This window comes from Pongo abelii, chromosome 10, assembly GCF_028885655.2.
Source record: "Pongo abelii isolate AG06213 chromosome 10, NHGRI_mPonAbe1-v2.0_pri, whole genome shotgun sequence".
Classification (NCBI taxonomy): domain Eukaryota; kingdom Metazoa; phylum Chordata; class Mammalia; order Primates; family Hominidae; genus Pongo; species Pongo abelii.
In genome coordinates this window covers 47,852,106-47,870,634 of record NC_071995.2, presented here as the reverse complement: position 1 = coordinate 47,870,634, position 18,529 = coordinate 47,852,106, and the positions used below count along the sequence as shown (strand labels likewise).

Genomic DNA, 18,529 nt, shown 5'->3' with positions numbered 1-18,529 from the left:
TCTCTACTAAAAAATACAAAAAATTAGCCGGGCGTGGTGGCGGGTGCCTGTAGTCCCAGCTACTCGGGAGGCTGAGGCAGGAGAATGGCGTGAACCCGGGAGGCGGAGCTTGCAGTGAGCCAGGATCGTGCTACTGCACTCCAGCCTGGGCAACAGAGTGAGACTCCGTCTCAAAAAAAAAAAAAAAAAAAAAAAAAGAGTAGCAGGCACAAAAAGCAAAAATGTTTTTGGTCGTCCAGATCCTGCCCACATCTAGACAGAAGCCCTGGGGAAGAAGTGAAACTCCTCCAAAGAAGGCTCAGGTTCGTCAAACCTAAGGGATCACAGGCATCTACAGCTCACTCCAGCCAACAAGTGCTCTGGGGAGCTCAGATGGACAAGGGGGAAAATGACTGCCACCAACCTGTTAGTACCTGCCTAACAAGTTGGGAAAGGGCTCTTAAGATCCAGTGGTGAAGCCCAATAATCCCAACCAGCAACTAGGCTGCTTGGACCACTGGGGCAGACAGCAATCTCTTAAGGTAAGACCCTGATGTCCACAAAAGTAGAAATCTCATTTTCCACTTCTATCTCCCGTGTCTAGCATCACAACTAGCACATAGCAGGTGCTCAATAAATACTTGTCAAATAAAATGAACAAACACTACAAGCGTGGCTAATGGTATTGAAGGAAGAAGAGCTCAGGGAAGAGCTCTCTCACAGTAGGTAGGAGGACCCATCCTTCAGAAGATTCTTTTATTAAAACTGGGTAACATCAATAAGGGGACAGTACAAAAAAAATTTTGGTCCATGAAAAAAACATAATTCAGTTAATAAAAACAGTTATCAACAGGGACACTGTGGAAGTACTGAGCTTTCTTCTCATGGTTCCAGCCAGGAGGCGGCCAGGGCTCAGCTGCCCCAAGGTTGTCCAGTGTCAACCTTTCAAGGGAGGGAAAATGGCAGGAAGGGGAAGATGGGGAGAAAATTCTGCTGTCCCCAGTGTAGAACAGGCAGGGATTTGGGGGTAGGGGTGTGCTCGCAGGAGCCTGAGGAGGGGGTGGGGAAGCAGGGGCTTTTGTCAGTTCTGTGGGTTTAGAGCCCATGCTGAACGGAATTCCCCCTTTGTGCCCAGCTGTCTCCCACCCTTGCTGTGTTGAGTCTGCGAGCCTGGGATATGCTAACTCGGGGGTGATACAACCTGGAAGGTGAGGCTCTCCTGGAAAGATGCAAAAACCATCTCAGTTCCAAGGGGCCAAGATCACAAGGTCCTGCTGCTACCTGAGGGGTCTGAAGCTTTGAGGGCAGGGGCTGGGGAGTCACAATCCTGTGAGGCAGGGAGAGGGAGGAGTCACAAACCCAACTCAGCGCTATTCTCCAGCCCTAGGCGCTTTCACTCCTCAGTGCCCTAGAAGTCACCAGTAGGTGTCAACTGGGCAGACAAGGGACAGGAAGACAGGGATGGCCCAGGGCTTTTTACCCGTTTGGTTTTAGGCCTGTTTCTCCATTAAGGGATGGGGAGGCAGGGTGGAGTGAGTGAATGAATGAGTCACATCTCCAAACAGCAGGAAGAACAGCCTCTGCTGGCAACGACAGTTCCCCAGATGAGATCCCTGGGGGTCTGAAAGGGAAAGGCAAGATTCCCCCACCCAAATGCCCAGGATTAGGGCAGATCTGAGGGAATCACAAAGGGCAGCCACAGGGAGTGTCTGGGAGGGAGCAATAAAGAACAAACTCCAATACTGATGTGGACCCCAACTAAGGAGTGAGAGAAGCACTGAGAGCAGGCCAACCCAGAGGGCTGGGGACTGACCTGGGGCTCAGTGGAGCCCAAGAACCAGGGTTTCTTTAGTGCTACAGGGCAACAAGTGAAGGGAGAGTTTGTTCCAAACCTGTGGAGGGAAGGAAGGAAATTGGATTCTGTTATCAGGAGAGCCAAGATCAACTAGCTTATAGAGTGCCCACAGGCCTGAGTCTTGGAGAAGGAGCTAAAGCTCCCAACTCCTGGGTCTCTGAAGGGCAAGATCAATGTAGCTGGTCCCCTTGAAGACCACCTGGCCTTAGGCCCAATCCATTCCAAGCACTCATTACCACTACATGTTCTCTCTCTAACACTATCTAGAGGTCCTATGTAGACCAGGGGAGGGTACAGGCACATGGGAACTTTGTGGGGCAAAGGGAAGCTGGGGGTGGGAAGGGATAGAGTGAAAGAAGAGGATAACAGGTGTCTTGTGAGACCCTCTTCATTCTGGTGTTGTCCTTGAACCAACAGCATCCCCTGGAACGCCCCAAGCAAGACCAAGGCAGGTACTATGAGGCAGGCAGCACAGGGCCCAAATCAAGAATTGGTGCAGTCGAATCAGAGCTGTGGGAGAGGCCCTATGTATTCCGGATTCCCAGGGCTTGCTCTAATTCTTGTCGTCTCTGCTGCACCTAAGGAGAAAATAGTGAAGGGAGTGGAAGATGAGACAAACCAGAAGTTGGTATCTAACACCACTGATCCCCATCAGGGGTGAAAACCCCGTGCCTTTTGTCAATTTCCCCCGTGCACCCCATGTACTTACTTTGGAGTAGAAGTATCGGCACACAGCCTCCTGAGCCCAGGGCTGGAAGTAGAACTCAGCTCGGCGCTCCTCCTCTGGGTTACCCACCACATCAGTCATTGTCTGAGGGAAATGGAGATGCAGGGTGGAGGAAGAGAGAGGAGAAAAGGCTTGTTTCCTTCCTTCACACCCATTATTGGGTAAATTGTATCCTTCCCCAAAATGTTGAAGTCTAACCCCTAGTACCTGTGAATGTGACCTTATTTGGAAATAGGGTCTCTGCAGATGCTCAAGTTAAGATGAGATCATTAGAGTACCCCCTAATATGACTGGTCGGTTCCCTTATAAAGAGGGGAAATTTAGACATGGAGACAGACACATACAGAAGGAAGACAACGTGAAGTCACACAGAGACCACTACCTACAAGCCAAGGAATGCCTGAGGTACCAGAAGCTGAGAGATGCACAGAACAGTCTCCCTCCCAGCTGGCGGAAGGAAGCAGCGCTGCCCACACTGATTTTGGACTTCCAGCCTCCACAACTGTGAGACAAGCCTGTTGTTTAAAACTGCCCAGTTTGTGGTAGTTTGCTACAGCAGCCTCAGCAAACTGATACGACACCCAGTCACCTCTGCAATCAACAAGTCGTTGCCTTGTTCGGGGATCTTTCCTGGCATCCCTTTTCCCTTGCTCCTCTGCTCAGCCTCTCTAACTCGTCACAGTCAGCACAGGAGGGGTGAGAACTGATGAGTTTCATACTCTGTGCCCATTCCTATCTTCTTGCCTGAGCTTACTGGGCTCCCCTTTCTGGGAATGTCTTCAAATCCCAAATTTTCCAGGAAGCCTTCCCCAGAGATTCTAGTCTCACTGATCTCCCTTATCTGAATTATCTTATTGGTCCTGGTCAGTCTGATGATGTCTTTTTTTTTTTTTTTTTTTGAGATGGAGTCTCACTCTGTCAGCCAGGCTGGAGTGCAGTGGCGCGATCTTGGCTCACTGCAGCCTCTACCTCCTGGGTTCAAGCGATTCTCCTGCCTCAGCCTCCCGGGTAGCTGGGATTACAGGCACCCGCCACCACGCCTGGCTGATTTTTGTATTTTAGTAGAGATGGGGTTTCACCATGTTGGCCAGGCTAGTCTCAAACTACTGACCTCAGGTGATCTGCCCTCCTCAGCCTCCCAAAATGCTGGGATTACAGGCGTGAGCCACCGCACCTGGCCTGATGTCTTATATGGTTTACTACTTTGTATCATACTAGCCTAGTTTCTTTTTTTTTGAGACAGAGTTTCGCTCTGTCACCCAGGCTGGAGTGCAGTGGCACAATCTTGGCTCACTGCAACCTCTGCTTCCTGGGTTCAAGCAATTCTCCTGCCTTAGCCTCCCAAGTAGCTGGGATTACAGGCACGCACCACCACGCCCGGCTAAGTATTTGTATTTTTAGTGGAGACGGGGTTTCACCATGTTGGCCAGGCTGGTCTCAAACTCCTGACCTCAAGCAATCTGTCGGCCTCGGCCTCCCAAAGTGCTGGGATTACAGGTGTGAGCCACCGTGCCCGGCTATACTAGCCTAGTTTCTTCAGACAAAATGTAGGCTGCTTTGAAAGCAGAGATCAGGTCTTCCACTCTGTATCCCTGACAAGATGAAGCACAGCGACAGACAAAGTAAGCACTAAATCAACACTTGACGGCTCTGCCCCCATTTCCCTGCTTAATTGCAAAATGGACCCTGGAACATGCTGAAGAAAAATCTGGCCCCTCACTCCTTCCTCTGGGTCACCTACCAGCTGCTACATGAATAAAGCAGCTGTGTGCCTCACTGACCTAAGTCCCTTCAGACCTCTCCTAGGTTCTTTACCTTGAGGTCCCTGCACTGGGACTGAAGCCAGTCATTGATGAAACCCTGAGGGTCTCTGGCAAAGCTCAACATGAACTCCCGCTGAGTCTTCAGCTGGTTGATGGTTTCTATTGTCTCATGGATCTGAAAGGAAGAACGAAGCTCATACCATTTTCAAACTAGAAAAATGAGAAGTTAAATGGCAGGTGGTGCCTGACAACTCCACATGCCACTCCCAACCTAGTCACCGTGCTGCCCACAGCTGGCACCATCATATAGAGCTCCAACTGCTCCGACCCTTGGCATTCTTTCAGCAGGTAATTTGCCCTTGTTTCTGTCTCTCTGTATACCCCATGTGAGGAAAGCTTTCCTTTTGGTCTCCCCAGTGCCCACTATGGGCAAAACTACATGATGAATACTTACTCCACAGCACAAATGGGTCCAAAAGTGTTCTCAGGAAGAAAAGGACTGGCATATGGGGCGTCTCATAAGCTCTCATCTCTGGGTTTTGTTCTCAACTCTCTTCTCATTCTACATACTCCTCCCGGCAATTTCTTTGACTTGTATGTCTTCCATTACCACTGACAGGGTAATGAGTCCCCAGTCTGCAGCCCAGAGTCTATTTTCTATACTCCAACCAATCCAACTGCTTAAACTCGACATTAAATTCACTACCCTTTCTCCAATACCTCCTCCTCCTCCTCCCGTCTTCCCAGTCATAGTAAATACTACTGTCCACCCAAGCTAGAGACCTGGGAGGCATCATAACATTTCCTCCTCATTCATCCCTCACTCTAATCCAAACAGTGGCCAAATTCCTTCAATTCCACCTTGACACCTCTCAAATCTATCTACTTATCTCCACCCTCACTGTCGGGACTGTAAATTTAGGGCCTCAACACGTCTCACATGAATTACTGCACCAGCCTCGTAACTGGGCTTCCTGCCTCCAGCCCTGCCCTCTTGACAAATTATTCTCCATCCACCTTCCTGCAAGTGATCATTCTACATACAAATAGCATCAGTCGCTCCACTGGTAATGATCTCTCAACAGCTGTCTTACACAGTCTTCAGGATGAAATATAAACCAGTTTTCCCTGAATCAAAGGTTCTTCATGATTAGGCATCTGGCTCCCCATCTAGCTTTCCTTCCCAAAACATCCCATCCTCGGCACTCTATGCTGCATCTAGCATACTAAATGGCTCGTACTTCTTTAAGACACCAGGCTCTCTCTTCTCTGGACCTTTACATGCCCTATTTCCTCTTTCTGGAACGTCTTCAGCCTCCCATACCCCCAGCACTACTATCTTTTTTGCCCTTCCATTAACACCCACTTTGTTCTTCAAGATTTAGTTGGGGCCGGGCGCGGTGGCTCACGCCTGTGATCCCAGCACTTTGGGAGGCCGAAGTGGGTGGATCACCTGAGGTCAGGAGTTCAAGACCAGCCTGACCAATATGGTGAAACCCCGTCTCTACTAAAAATACAAAAATTAGCCGGGCGTGGTGGCAGGCGCCTGTAGTCCCAGCTACTCAGGAAGCTGAGACAAGAGAATTGCTTGAACCCAGGAGGCGGAGGTTGCAGTGAGCCAAGATCATGCCACTGCACTCCAGCCTGAGCAACAGAGCAAGACTCCATCTCAAAAAAAAAAAAAAAGAAAAGATTTAGCTGGGGCATCAACTCTTCCAGCAAAGCCTCCCTTTCTCCTTCATGTTCCCAAAGCACTTTTGGCTTTATTTGCAAGGACTGTGTCTAATAATAACAACCCAGATAACAATAATAGTAACAGAAGTTACCATTTGTTGTTTTTATGTGCCAGATACAGTCTCAAGTCTTTACACACACTCCCTCATTTAATCGTCATAGCAACCTGATTAAAATAGGTACTATGGGCTGGGCGTGGTGGCTCACGCCTGTAATCCCAGTACTTTGGGAGGCTGAGGCGGGCACATCACTTGAGGCCAGGAGTTGGAGACCAGCCTGGCCAACATGGTGAAACCCCGTCTCTACTAAAAATACAAAAATCAGCCGGGTGTGATGGTGGGTGCCTGTAATACCAGCTACTTGGGAGGCTGAGGCAGGAGAATCGCTTGAACCCAGGAAGTGGAGGTTGCTGTGAGGCGGGATTACACCACTGCACTCCAGCCTGGGCAAGAGAGCGAGACTCCTGAAAAGAAAAAAGAAAAAAAAGGTACTATGGTCTCTATTCCACAAATCAGAAACTGAGGCTCAGTGCTGTTGAGAGTATCCCCACAATCAGAATTCATCTGAGTCTGGCTCAAACCAGCACCAAGCACAGTACCTGACATATACTGGGTGTCACTATATTTTGAATGAATACTAAGAATCAAAAGGAGGCCTTGAGGCTGTGATAGGGGCTGGTGGTACCCAACTATCCAGGGCACAGACCCCTACCTTGTTGTCTAGAGTAGCAATCTCCTGTTGGCTGGCAGTGGACAGCAGAAAAGAATTCATCTGGGTCTTCAAGGTGTCATCCACTTCAACATCAATGTCATAACAAGCTGTCTTTTTCTGATCATTCGGGTCAACACTGGACAGGAAACCAAAGGGGCCTGGTAAAGAGCTTGTCCCCTAAGACCTAATTACACAGGGTCAAAAAGATGACCCAGGATGAAAAGAAAAGGGGCTAACTGTAAAAGGGCCCAAGAACTTTTGGGTGTGACAGAAATGTTCTACACTTTATTGTGGCAGCTACATGGTGTACAGATCTGGCAAAAATCTTCAAACTACACTTTCAATTGGTATAATTTGTTATATATAAATTATACTTCAATAAAGTTGATTTATTTAAAAAGTCAATGGTAAAAATTCAAGCAGTACAAAAGGTATCCTGTGAAAAGTAGTTCCTTCCTCTCCAGAGGAAATCACTGCTACAGTCTCCTATATATCTTTCTCCCTTTAAAAAAAATATTTGGCAGCCAGGCGTGGTGGCTCATGCCTGTAATCCCAGCACTTTGGGAGGCCAAGGTGGGCGATCACCTGAGGTCAGGAACATGGTGAAACCCCATTTCTACTAAAAATTAGCCAGACGTGGTAGCTCACGCCTGTAATCCTAGCTACTGGGGAAGCTGAGGCAGGAGAATCTCTTGAACCTGGGAGGCAGAGGTTATAGTGAGCCAAGTTCATGCCACTATACTTCAGCCTGGGTGACAGAGTGAGACGGTCTCTAAAAATAAAATAAATTTGGCGAGCCATGGTGGCTCATGCCTGTAATCCTAACACTTTGGGAGGCTCAGGTAAGAGGACTGCTTGAGCCCACAAGTTTGAGACCAGCCTACACCACACAGACCCGTTTCTACAAAAAATTTCAAAACAATTCCTGGGCGTGGTGGCACACATCTGTGGTCCCAGCTGCTCAGGAGGCGAGGTGGGAGGATCACTTGAGCCCAGGAGGTGGAGGATGCAGTGAGCCATGATTACACCACTGCACTCCAGCCTGGGCAACAGAGAGAGACTCTGTCTCAAAAAAGAAATAATAGTAATAATTTTTAAACCTTCTATGGCCAGGTGCGGTGGCTGACACCTGTAATCCCAGCACTCTGGGAAGCCAACACCGGCAGATCACTCAAGGCCAGGAATTCAACACTAGTGTGGCCAACATGGCGAAACCCCAATACAAAAAGTGGCGCACGCCTGTAATTGCAACTACTTGGGAGGCTGAGGCACGAGAACTGCTTGAACCTGGGAGGCAGCAGTTGCAGTGAGCGAAGATCATGCCACTGCACTCCAGCCTGGGTGACAGAGCGAGACTCTATATGTTTAAACAAACAAAGCCTTTTTTTTTTTTTTTTTTTTTTTAGATGGAGTCTTGCTCTGTTGTCTAGGCTGGAGTGCAGTGGCGCAATCTTGGCTCGCTGCAACCTCTGCCTCCCAGGTTCAAGCGATTCTCCTGTCTCAGCCTCCCAAGTAGCTGGGACTACAGGCGCCCAACACCGTGCTCAGCTAATTTTTGTATTTTTAGTAGAGATGGGGTTTCACCATATTAGCCAGACTGGTCTTGAACTCCTGACCTTGTGATCCACCCACCTTGGCCTCTCAAAGTGCTGGGATTACAGACGTGAGCCACTGCACCCAGCCAAACAAACCTTTTTTTATTGTTTCAGAGACAGGATTTTACTATGTTGCCCAGGCTGGACTCGAACTCCAGGACTCAAGTGATCTACCCACTTCAGCCTCTGGAGTAGCTGGGTCTACAGGAATGTGCCACCGTGCCTTTCTCCCTTTTAAACTAAAATTGACCCCAAAAATAAAGTCAAACACAAAATTAAAAGTGGTCTAACTTTAAGCATAGGAATATAGGACAGACCAACTTCTACTGACCTAATTTATAGGTTGAGGAGTTACTACTGCGTAAGTGATGGTTCAGGGTCTTATCTTTTTTCTTTTTTTTCCCTCCCTCTCTGTCATCTTGTAGGTTCAGGGTCAAAAGAAAAAAAAAAAAGCCCACCGGGCATGGTGGCTCACACCTGTAATCCCAGCACTTTGGGAGGCCGAGGCGGGTGGATCACGGGATCAAGAGATAGAGACCATCCTGGCCAACATGGTAAAACCCTGTCTCTACTAAAATACAAAAAATTAGCTGGGTGTGGTGGCGGGGGCCTGTAATCCCAGCTACTCGCGAGGCTGAGGCAGGAGAATCACTTGAACCCAGGAGGCAGAGGTTGCAGTGAGCCGTGATTGTGCCACTGCACTCCAGCCTGGCAACAGAGTGAGATTCTGTCTGTCTCAAAAAAAAAAAAAAAAGAAAAGAAAAGAAAGCCCTTACCGGAATTAATATGGAATAAAGGAAGGAAGGCAAAGAGACTATATCCAACTACAGAGACACGCTGCTTTGAGAAGGAAATTTTCTTCACTCCCTATCTAGAGATGCCTTGTTCTCCATCTTCTAAACAAAAAAGTGAACAGAGGTAATGGAATTGGGAGGCTCGGACTAGAATGCTGTACCATCCAGAGAAAAGATGGCTGCTGAGCCCTTCCATGAGTGAAGAGCTGGTAGATGTTTAACAACTGATCTTCCAAAGGAGAGCAGGAGGAAGTGCCTAGATGTGTGGCATTTGCTGATTCTTGGGCTTTAAATATTCTGATTTCAGCCAGGCGCGGTGGCTCACACCTGTCATCCCAGCACTTCGGGAGGTGAGGCGGGCGAATCACCTGAGGTCAGGAGTTTGAGATCAGCCTGGCAAACATGGTGAAGCCCCGTCTCTACTAAAAATATAAAAAAATTAGCTGGGCATGGTAGCAGGTGCCTTAATCCCAGTGACGTGGGAGGCTAGGGAAGGAGAATTGCTTGAACTCAGGAGGCGGAGGTTTCAGTGAGCTGAGATCATGCCATTGCACACCAGCCTGGGCAACAAGCGCGAAAGTCCATCTCAAAACAAAACAAAACAAAACAAAAGGCAGGGCGTGGTGGCTCATGCCTGTAGTCCCAGCACTTTGGGAGGCCAAGGTGGGCGGATCACCTGAGGTCGGGAGTTCAAGACCAGCCTGACCAACATGGAGAAACCTCGTCTCTACTAAAAATACAAAATTAGCCAGGCATGGTGGCACATGCCTGTAATCCCAGCTACGTGGGAGGCTACGGCAGGAGAATCACTTGAACCCAGTAGGCAGAGGTTGCGGTGAGCCAAGATTGTGCCATTGCACTCCAGCCTGGGTAACAAGAGTGAAACTCCATCTCAAAAAAAAAATTCTGATTTCAAGCTACCAACATTACATTACTGTTCATGGGAAGAGATGCACAATAACACATAAGCACATCATTATATCATATTTCCACCAGATGGATACAACAGGCAAAAACAACCTCAAGAGCACAAATACAGGCTGGGCGCGGTGGCTCATGCCTGTAATCCAAGCACTTTGGGAGGCCGAGGCGGGCAGACCACGAGGTCAGATTGAGACCGTCCTGGCTAACATGGTGAAACCCCGTCTCTACTAAAAATACAAAAAATTAGCCAGGTGTGGTGACGGGCGCCTGTAGTCCCAGCTACTCGGGAGGCTGAGGCAGGAGAATGGTATGAACCCGGGAGGCGGAGCTTGCAGTGAGCCAAGATCGCGCCACTGGACTCCAGCCTGGGCGACAGAGCGAGACTCCGTTTCAAAAAAAAAAAAAAAAAAAAAAGCACAAATACAATAAAATGTAATAATTAGGAAGTTATACATTTTGAGTATATGTTACCCACTTTTAGTCTAATATATTTAATTATAAGTTTATGTAATTTAATTGTAAGCAACAGTTGTGTTTAACAACCTGTTTGCAAAATTCCTGAAAATTTGACAACTGGCTTCTGCAAATCGGTACAAGGCAGCTCCAGCACAGCACTGCCTCCCACACACAGACCTACCTGATGACATGATTAATGATGATAGGTTCTGGTGGCATAAGCAAGGCATGGAGCCGCTGAGGGATCTCTGAAAACTTCATACGTTGAGACTCAAAGATCTGTAGCAAAGGGGAGAAGCATGAGGTTAGCAGCTTGAGCATAACTAGTGTTCTAATGGATTCTAGCAAAAGAATGGGTCCATTTCTTACCTGCTGCAGGTACTTGTCACAGATGACAAACTCCCGCTCATGAGGGTCCTGGAGCTTATGTGTCTTAATATATTGCCACAGTGCTTGGATGATCACTGGACGAGTCTGGGTATGGATGCCCAGGAGTCGAGCTAGGCGGGGGTCTAATTTAAACTGGGGAGGCTGCAGGGAACCAAAGGGTATAGTGGATGAAGCTAGTTAGCTGCGTCTATATGCAGCAATACATTCAAGCTATTCAACAAATAATGTAGTGCTTTTTCTGGGACAGAAAAATTCTAGGAAGAATTCAGAGATGACTAAGACTCTATCTCTGTGCCAAAGTGGCAAATTATTCACAACTAGGACATAAACTCTTTAAAGTGAGACTGCTGACGGGATGTGGCTGTGAAAGCTGGACCTCTCACACCACCACAGAATACCTGGTAATCCAGCATCAGTAGGACAGTACACCGTACATTCACGTCTCCCGGCCGCTTCACCTGAAAGCCATCGGTCTCCTGGGTAGTGGCGGTCCTGTGCCACTACAGAGAGGAAGATGTCAGGGGGTGCTCTCCCAGAGGAAGAGCTGGGGTGGGAGGGAAGAGCTTCTGTAATGACTGAATATTCAACTTTGATTACTGAGGCTACTGGAGAAGAGTAATAGCATGAGGCATTTTAAAAAACTGCATATGACTTTGGGATTACTGTCTGTGTATAAGTAGATTAACCTTTTAATTCTGTTTGTGGTTGCATTTAAATAAGCCTGAATGTCCAGTGATAATTTTCTCCACAAAATGGATAATACACATGTGAACAGTAACATAGCTATCATTTACTGAGTACTTACTGTGTGTGAGAGTATTCTAGGACATTTACCTGGATTATCTCACTTCCCAAACATCTATACAAGATAGGCACAATTATACTTATTTTACAGATGAGAAAACTAATGCTCAGCAGAATAAAGTAACTTGCCTAGGTCAAACAGCCAATAAGTGGCGGAGCCACCATTTGAGCTCTGATGTGCCTGATTCTACAGTCCACATTCTTAGCCACTATACTCTACCGCTATAAAATTAAATTAAATATATTTACAAGTTTTTATTGATTCTATGACTCACTTCCCTTATTAGATGGTAAAGACCTTCCCATGTCTCTTAGTGGTTGAGGTTAAGGGGCTGCAGCTACACTGGCAAAGAAAGGAGCAGGTTAAGTTCACTTGGAGTGCTGGCTGGACTGTCATTCTGGTTTTGCCTGTTTCCCAAAGAATACTGCTGCTAACATGGGCTTCAAAACGTTGTTCAATCAGGCATCATAATAAAGGATTTTTGGTGAATTGGAATGTAAATGTAAACAGAGCACAGACCAAGAGGAAGTCCCAGATCTATAATGGTAACCTTGGCAAGTACTAGTACCCTATCAGTCGATCACTCTAATTACAGCAGCTGCTACCAGGAAAAAGTATGATTGGTGCATGGATAACTACATCTCACCATTATTAACAAGCAAGATGCAGAGATGGCCTGGCACATACAAGAGGCCACCAGTAGACTTTCCTTTGAAAGAGGCGGCAGTGACCAGGATAGTAACATTAAAAAGATGGGACAAGTTAGGTTACAAGAGCCTTTGGTCCTAACTAAACATGCTAGTGCCACCTAGAGGTCAATGTGCAAACTGTACACCTGGAGTGGCACTGTGTACACCTAGAGTGACTACTTTATACCTCCCCCTCTCCTTAGACATTAAAATACGGCTCCCAAATCCATCATCCTCCAATCAGAGTCAAAGCCTAGAAGGCAGAACTACTCACTTCTACCAGATGGTTGTCTGGCCCATACAGGTCTTTGTCCAGTTCAATCACCAAGGACTTAAAAAAGGAAGAGAACTTCCTCTTTTGTTTAGTGGCATCATATTTGGACAAGGCTGACTAGAGGAGAGAAAATAAAAATCATGTTAGGAAAGGCCAGAAGAAACTTCCCAAGAGAAAATCCTATGAAAAAGGAACCCCAACAACAATGGGAAAAAACTCAAAAAAAATCTTCTGAATATCTCTTAGGATAGGCAAAGTAGGCATCTGCAGGTATTAAACCAATCATGGTAGCAACAGAACCCTGAAGAAGCAGCCTAGAACACATAGAGGGTCACTGTTTTACCCATCTCATTTGCCCAAGGGAAATGAGGCAAGTTAAGCAAACCACTGCATACAACTAAGCGAGTTTGAGCAGAGAAAAGTCTGACTCTAGAGGGGAAATGAATCACAGGCAATAAGCAGCCAGAACAAAAACAGCTTTATTTGGACAGAATGACACCACCAGCAGATGGACCGGACCTATATAGAGAAGGAGGCTCTGACACTGAGCCCTGGTTCTCCTGCGAAAGTGCATTCCAATTAGCTAGCCTGCGAGCAGCTAAAAATAAGAGCCAGAGAATGTAAGGGAATGAGAAACGTGAGCTTCCCCGAGGAGCTTTTGGGGTGGGAAGTTTGGGGACTATCACCTGTCAGCTGATGCTCCCCAGGAAGCAACAAAGCGCCTGTCAAGAGAAATCTATCCTACTTAAACTGTGGGGTGCCTCCAATGAAAGTTGAGAAGATGGAGATACCACAAGGACTCAGAGAGGAAATACAGCCTCAAATTAAGTGCAAACTCGATTAAAAACAAAAACAAACAAACAAAAAAAACCCTAAATAATCTACAGATATGGCTAAATCCAATGGCCAGCAGCACCAAGAGGAAGGTAAACCACAAATCAGATCCCAGGACAATAAGGTTCTCCATATGATACCAGTGAGGGCCAAAGGTGTGGGGGCAAACACAAAGGACCACTGTCTTTCAGTGCAGGGAACAGTGTCCCTCTCCTTACTGCTCCCAAAAGGAGCTGTGAGCACCAGTTAGGCTTCCTGCTGACCAGACAACACTGTTCATTCCCAGCAGCTCCCACCCTAGATGCCAACCATTGTGGACCTTGAACTCACATCCTCCAGGAGCCGTCCTTCTACCCGAAGCTCCCAGGAAGCCACCGTCCCTTCCCCATCCTCGGCATCTGACTTAGCCGGATTGAAAGTGTTAGAAATGAAAATTCGCAGCTTCCGTTTTTGCTGAGGAAGGCAGAAACAGGATTGATCGTGGGGCTTCAGTGGTCTGAGGTTGAAGACAACGGTCTCCCCAAACCCCAAAATTACTCCTAACAGACTGGCTTACTGTCTACCCAGTCCCTTGGGTGGGTGGATGAAGATTCCATTTAGAAGAGGAGTACTGGCCATCAGCCTAAGTACAAGTGCATACAGTGGGATGCCAGGTGGACAAAGTCATGCAAGGTGCCAGGTTCCCAAGGTAGCAGAGCAGTTACAGCGAAAACATGGACAAGGGTATATTTGTAGTGCAAGAGACATCAAAAGCCCCTCCCCCTTTGCCATTCTGTTCTTATCCTCCTAATGTAATTCTCAGTTTGTAGGCGGAAGGGAGAGATGCAATTTAAATGCCAAGGAGAGTTGTGCTGTGCCTTTGATTTCTCATCCTAATTCTGCTGAAGGTTCCTGGGTCCTCTCCTTTGGCTCTCTGCCTAGTACTTTCCTGTGTTACCTTGATGGGACGTTTCAAGGCCTCTTGGATATCTAGCCGTTTCCTCATGATAGTCTGGTCCAGTTTCCTTTCAAAAGCCAAGAGATCCATATAGGCCTGGGATTCTGGTACCAGTTCACGAATCTTAGAAACAGAAAAATTAATTGAAATCTAGGATGATCATCTCTATACTCAAACTCACCACACTTTCCAGAAGACATATAGCCTGGACTCACCCTTTGAGGTAGAATTTTGTCAGCCATCTTCTTTTTCTTTGCACTGTTGGGAATAAATACTATTATCAGGTTGGGACAGAACTAGTCAGAACGTGAAAATAAGCTGTCAGCACGTCCATTTATAGTAATGTGAAGGGATTGCAAAGCTTCTCTCAAAGAACTACCACCACCAAGCATTCTCAAGGATGAGTTCTGTAGCACCATCTGCTGACACAGCACCACCACTTCTTGGTTCAGGTACTCCCACCACCTGTGTCCTCCCAGGCTCCCTCCCTCCCTCCCTCTGCCCCAGGATCATCTTACTTGTGGTTTCGATTTTGGACCGCCTGCTGCTGGACCTGCTGGATCTGCTGAGGGGCAGGTCTCTTGCGGGACTGATCCATCCCTGACTGGGCCAGGCCAGGTCGGACTGAAGGGTTCCCCCCATAGCCAGGGGGTCCCATGGAAGGTCCCTGAGGTGTCATTCGGCTGCCTGGCAACATACCTGGTCTCTACAGAGGGGAGAGGACCCAGAGATGTCATGGTTTCACCTGCTAAACCCCACCAAGAAAGAAAAGCAGGGAAAGCCTGAGATCTTTGAATGAAGTAAGGTTTAGGGAAGGAATGGAGGACAATGAGAGAAAAACCCTTTGCTCCAGTAGTGACTCCATAGAAAAATAGAGTCCAAAAGCTAAGCGAGAGCCAGATTATACTCAAATTCTCAGTCTATTTTGGATCGGACACATCGGCCATCGCCAGTTCCACAATTACTCTGCTAGCTACTATCTCTTTAGAAGCTGACCTCAATTTGTCAGCTGCACGTTCTGTGTTCCTCTGATCACTGGAGCTACTCAAGCCCCTTTGCACTCTGGCCCTCGTATAGGTATCCCTGGACCCACTTCACCCACCCAGGTTCTCTACCAACTCCCCACGGAAACAATGCCCCTAGGAGCAGGTGTGGACGCTAACTGCCTCCCCCTCTCTTTCTGCGCACTGCCTCCCCCAACGTCCACCCAGAGCCCGAACCCCTCCCAAGGGAGTCCCTCCTACTTCTCCCCCAACCCCTGTCACTCTCATGTCCCCGCTCGGCCCCGCCCCCGGCCCGCGCGCCCCTCCTCCTGCCCCACTCACCGGATAGGCCGCTCCGGGCATCGGGGAGCGGTACAGCCCTTGACCCGGAGCCGGGCCCATTCGCACAGGAGGCCCCGGAGTTCCGCCCGGGCCCAAGGCAGCAGCCGCGCCCGCCCCTCCTGAGGCTCCGGCGCCGCCGCTCGGAGCCACAGACTGGAAACCCGCCCGGGCCGCCATCTTCCCGGAGCCGCCGATGCAGCTGCACAAAGAACCGGAACCGGAACTCCCCCCGCCCCCCGAGCGCCCCCCGAGCGCCCGCCTGTTCCCCCGGCCGGCCGGCCGGCACGGGAGGCTCAGGGCAGCGAGACTATGGGCTAGAGCGGGGCGACTAGCGGAAAAGGCGTGCTGGCCACGCCCTCCCGCCTTCACGGTCCGGGAGGGAAAACCATAGAGAAGAGCTCTGCGATAGAGAGGCCCCGTGAGCGGGCGCCCCCAGGCCGACGGGAGGAAGACAAGGACCTGGAAAGGGGGACGGACCACAGCCTCAGCCCCAGTCTCAACCCCGACTCGAGACCTCTGATGAAGAGGGGCTTGGAGTAATAGCTTCATCTTGGCGCATGGCATTAACTTTCCAAAACGCTTTGACTGCTTTTCGTTTCATTTTCTTACTGCTATAACTATCAGGGGCTCAGGAGGGAAACACAGTTTATTCCATTTTACAAATGAGAAAGCTGAACTCACAGATGAATGACTTGGCAAAGGTCAACCAGCAGGTTAGCCATAAAGCCGAAGCCAAGATTCCAGATACCCTTGCTCATAGCCCGGGACTCATTCCACAGATAAAGTGCCTCAATAAGTATCTCACGTGGGAACTTCATCCTAACTTTGTCTCTGACCTAACCTGCTTCCGGATTATTATTTTTTATTTTTTATTTTTTTTGAGATGAGATTTCTCTCTCTCTCGCCCAAGCTGGAGTGCAGTGGCACCATCTCAGCTCACTGCAACCTCCGCCTCCCAGGCTCAAGTAATCCTCCCACCTCAGCCTCCCGAGTAGCTGGGACCACAGGCATGCACCACCATGCCAGGCTGTTCTGTATTTTTGGTAGGGACGGGGTTTCGCCATGTTGCCCAGGTTGGTCTCGAACTCCTGAGCTCAAGTTATCTGTGCTCCTCAGCCTCCCAAAATGCTGGGATTACAGGTGTGAGCCATTGTGCCTGGCCTCAGTTTTTTTTTTTTTTAATATTAAAAAATAGGGATGGGGGGCTGGGTGCGGTGGCTCATGCCTGTAATCCCAGCACTTTGGGAGGCCCAGGCAGGTGGATCATCAGGTCAGGAGATCGAGACCATCCTGGCTAACATGGTGAAACCCCGTCTCTACTAAAAGTACAAAAAAATTAGCCGGGCGTGGTGGCGGGCGCCTGTAGTCCCAGCTACTCGGGAGGCTGAGGCAGGAGAATGGTGTGAACCTGGGAGGCGGAGCTTGCAGTGAGCCGAAATCGCGCCACTGCACTCCAGCCTGGGCGACAGAGCGAAACTCCATCTCAAAAAAAAAAAAAAAAAAAAAATAGGGATGGGGGTTTCACTGTGTTGCATAGGCTGGTCTCGAACTCCTGGCCTCAAGTGATCCACCCGTCTCAGCCTCCCAAAGTGTTGGGATTACAGGCATGAGCCACCGTGCCAGCCTGCTTCCAGATTTTATAAGTTCCAGTTTATCTTGAATTTTGACTCTGCTCTCTCTCTAAAGCATCCTTTGTATTGGGGATTCTGTTTTGGACCTTTGTTGCCTTTGACTCCTTCCTCTTTCCCTGCCCAGTGGTTCAAACTATTCCTGATATGATGGTCAGCCTGTCCCATCCCAGGGGGACCACAGTCTCCCTACTCAAACCTTCTCCTTACTCATCCCCTAATTGGCCCCAAGCCAAGCTCAGCTTTAGGCACTTAGTGAGAATATCTAAATACTTTTTCAAATAAGAGAACAACACTGAAGAGGAGATGGTTGAAACCCAGTTTATTAGACCAGAGGCATGCGTCACCCAGAGCCCTGCCTGCTGTTCCTCTATGCAATGCACACTTTTTGGCCTCATTCCTGCTTCCCTCTGGGGAGGTATGATCTCTGAGGAAACTCTTAGGAACCAAGAGATTCCAAAGATCCTATATCCTTACTCTCCAGCTCCAGGCCAATGCACAGGTGACCTGCTCACAGGTCCTGTTCTGGGATTGAAGACCAAGACACAGCTAGGGAAGGAAGGCCTGGAGAGGGGTTGGGGCTCAGGCCTGGAAGGAGTCTCTGGTGGAGGGAGGGGGCAGGCCCTCCACCTCACTTGTCTCTCATTAAGATAGGGTGGGACAACAGCAGAGCTTTCAACTCCTCCTCTAGGCCTCTCTTTCCTCCCAAACCCACCTCACCAGAAAATAAAAGTGGTGGGCTTGGGTATCAGGTGAGGAAAGAGGGCTGGGCACCCAGAAGGAGGAAAGGCCACTGACTGAGGACCTCAGCTTCTGCCTGTCAGCATCCCACTGCCCCAACTTCAGGAGTCGCCAATCCCCAGCTCCCTTCTGTCTCTGACACACTTGGCTTAGTGTCCAGGGTAGACCTCCATCCTCTGGGTTGGGGCTATCTCTAGCAACCCCTTCCCTGGGGATGCCACTGTCAGCTGGGCAAAGGGCAATGGGATAGGAGGAGCAGGGGAAGAGAATGTTAAGGCTGCAGGGAGGGCCCAGGGTGCCCGGGTTGGGGGAGAGGGTGAGGCCAGAAAGAGGCAGAGCTTGTGATTCACAGCTTCCTTTGTCGCCAC

The 18,529-nt window shown here is 48.8% G+C and overlaps 1 protein-coding gene across 4 annotated transcripts; it reads right to left on the bottom strand.

The window, feature by feature from the left end:
* Positions 1 to 721: 721 nt before the first annotated feature.
* On the bottom strand, positions 722 to 16,367 carry SMARCD1 (SWI/SNF related, matrix associated, actin dependent regulator of chromatin, subfamily d, member 1). 4 transcript variants are annotated; one of them, XM_002823208.5, is made up of 13 exons: positions 15,793 to 16,367; positions 14,986 to 15,173; positions 14,683 to 14,725; positions 14,468 to 14,590; positions 13,861 to 13,983; positions 12,697 to 12,813; positions 11,327 to 11,428; positions 10,908 to 11,069; positions 10,720 to 10,817; positions 6,770 to 6,905; positions 4,377 to 4,499; positions 2,544 to 2,645; positions 722 to 2,412 (listed from the first exon to the last, which is right to left on the bottom strand). In XM_002823208.5, the coding sequence occupies exons 1-13, from the start codon at positions 16,354 to 16,356 to the stop codon at positions 2,359 to 2,361; spliced, it is 1,935 nt and encodes a 644-aa protein (XP_002823254.1). In that variant the 5' UTR covers positions 16,357 to 16,367; the 3' UTR covers positions 722 to 2,358. The 4 variants fall into 4 exon arrangements, with proteins under 4 accessions (XP_002823254.1, XP_054383928.1, XP_054383927.1 ...); XM_054527953.1 differs by lacking the exon at positions 4,377 to 4,499; XM_054527952.1 differs by lacking the exon at positions 13,861 to 13,983.
* Positions 16,368 to 18,529: the final 2,162 nt, after the last annotated feature.

What these genes read in the sequence shown, in the direction of transcription:
- SMARCD1 (XM_002823208.5), bottom strand. Translation starts at nt 16,356, where the DNA reads ATGCCATGCGCCAAGATGAAGCTATTACTCCAAGCCCCTCTTCATCAG. An exon ending in ACAAAATTCTACCTCAAAGG is followed by an intron (nt 14,591 to 14,682) that starts GTGAGTCCAGGC and finishes TCTGTTTCTAAG; the next exon opens with ATTCGTGAACTGGTACCAGA. An exon ending in TACTGATGCTGGATTACCAG is followed by an intron (nt 11,070 to 11,326) that starts GTATTCTGTGGT and finishes GGTTCCCTGCAG; the next exon opens with CCTCCCCAGTTTAAATTAGA.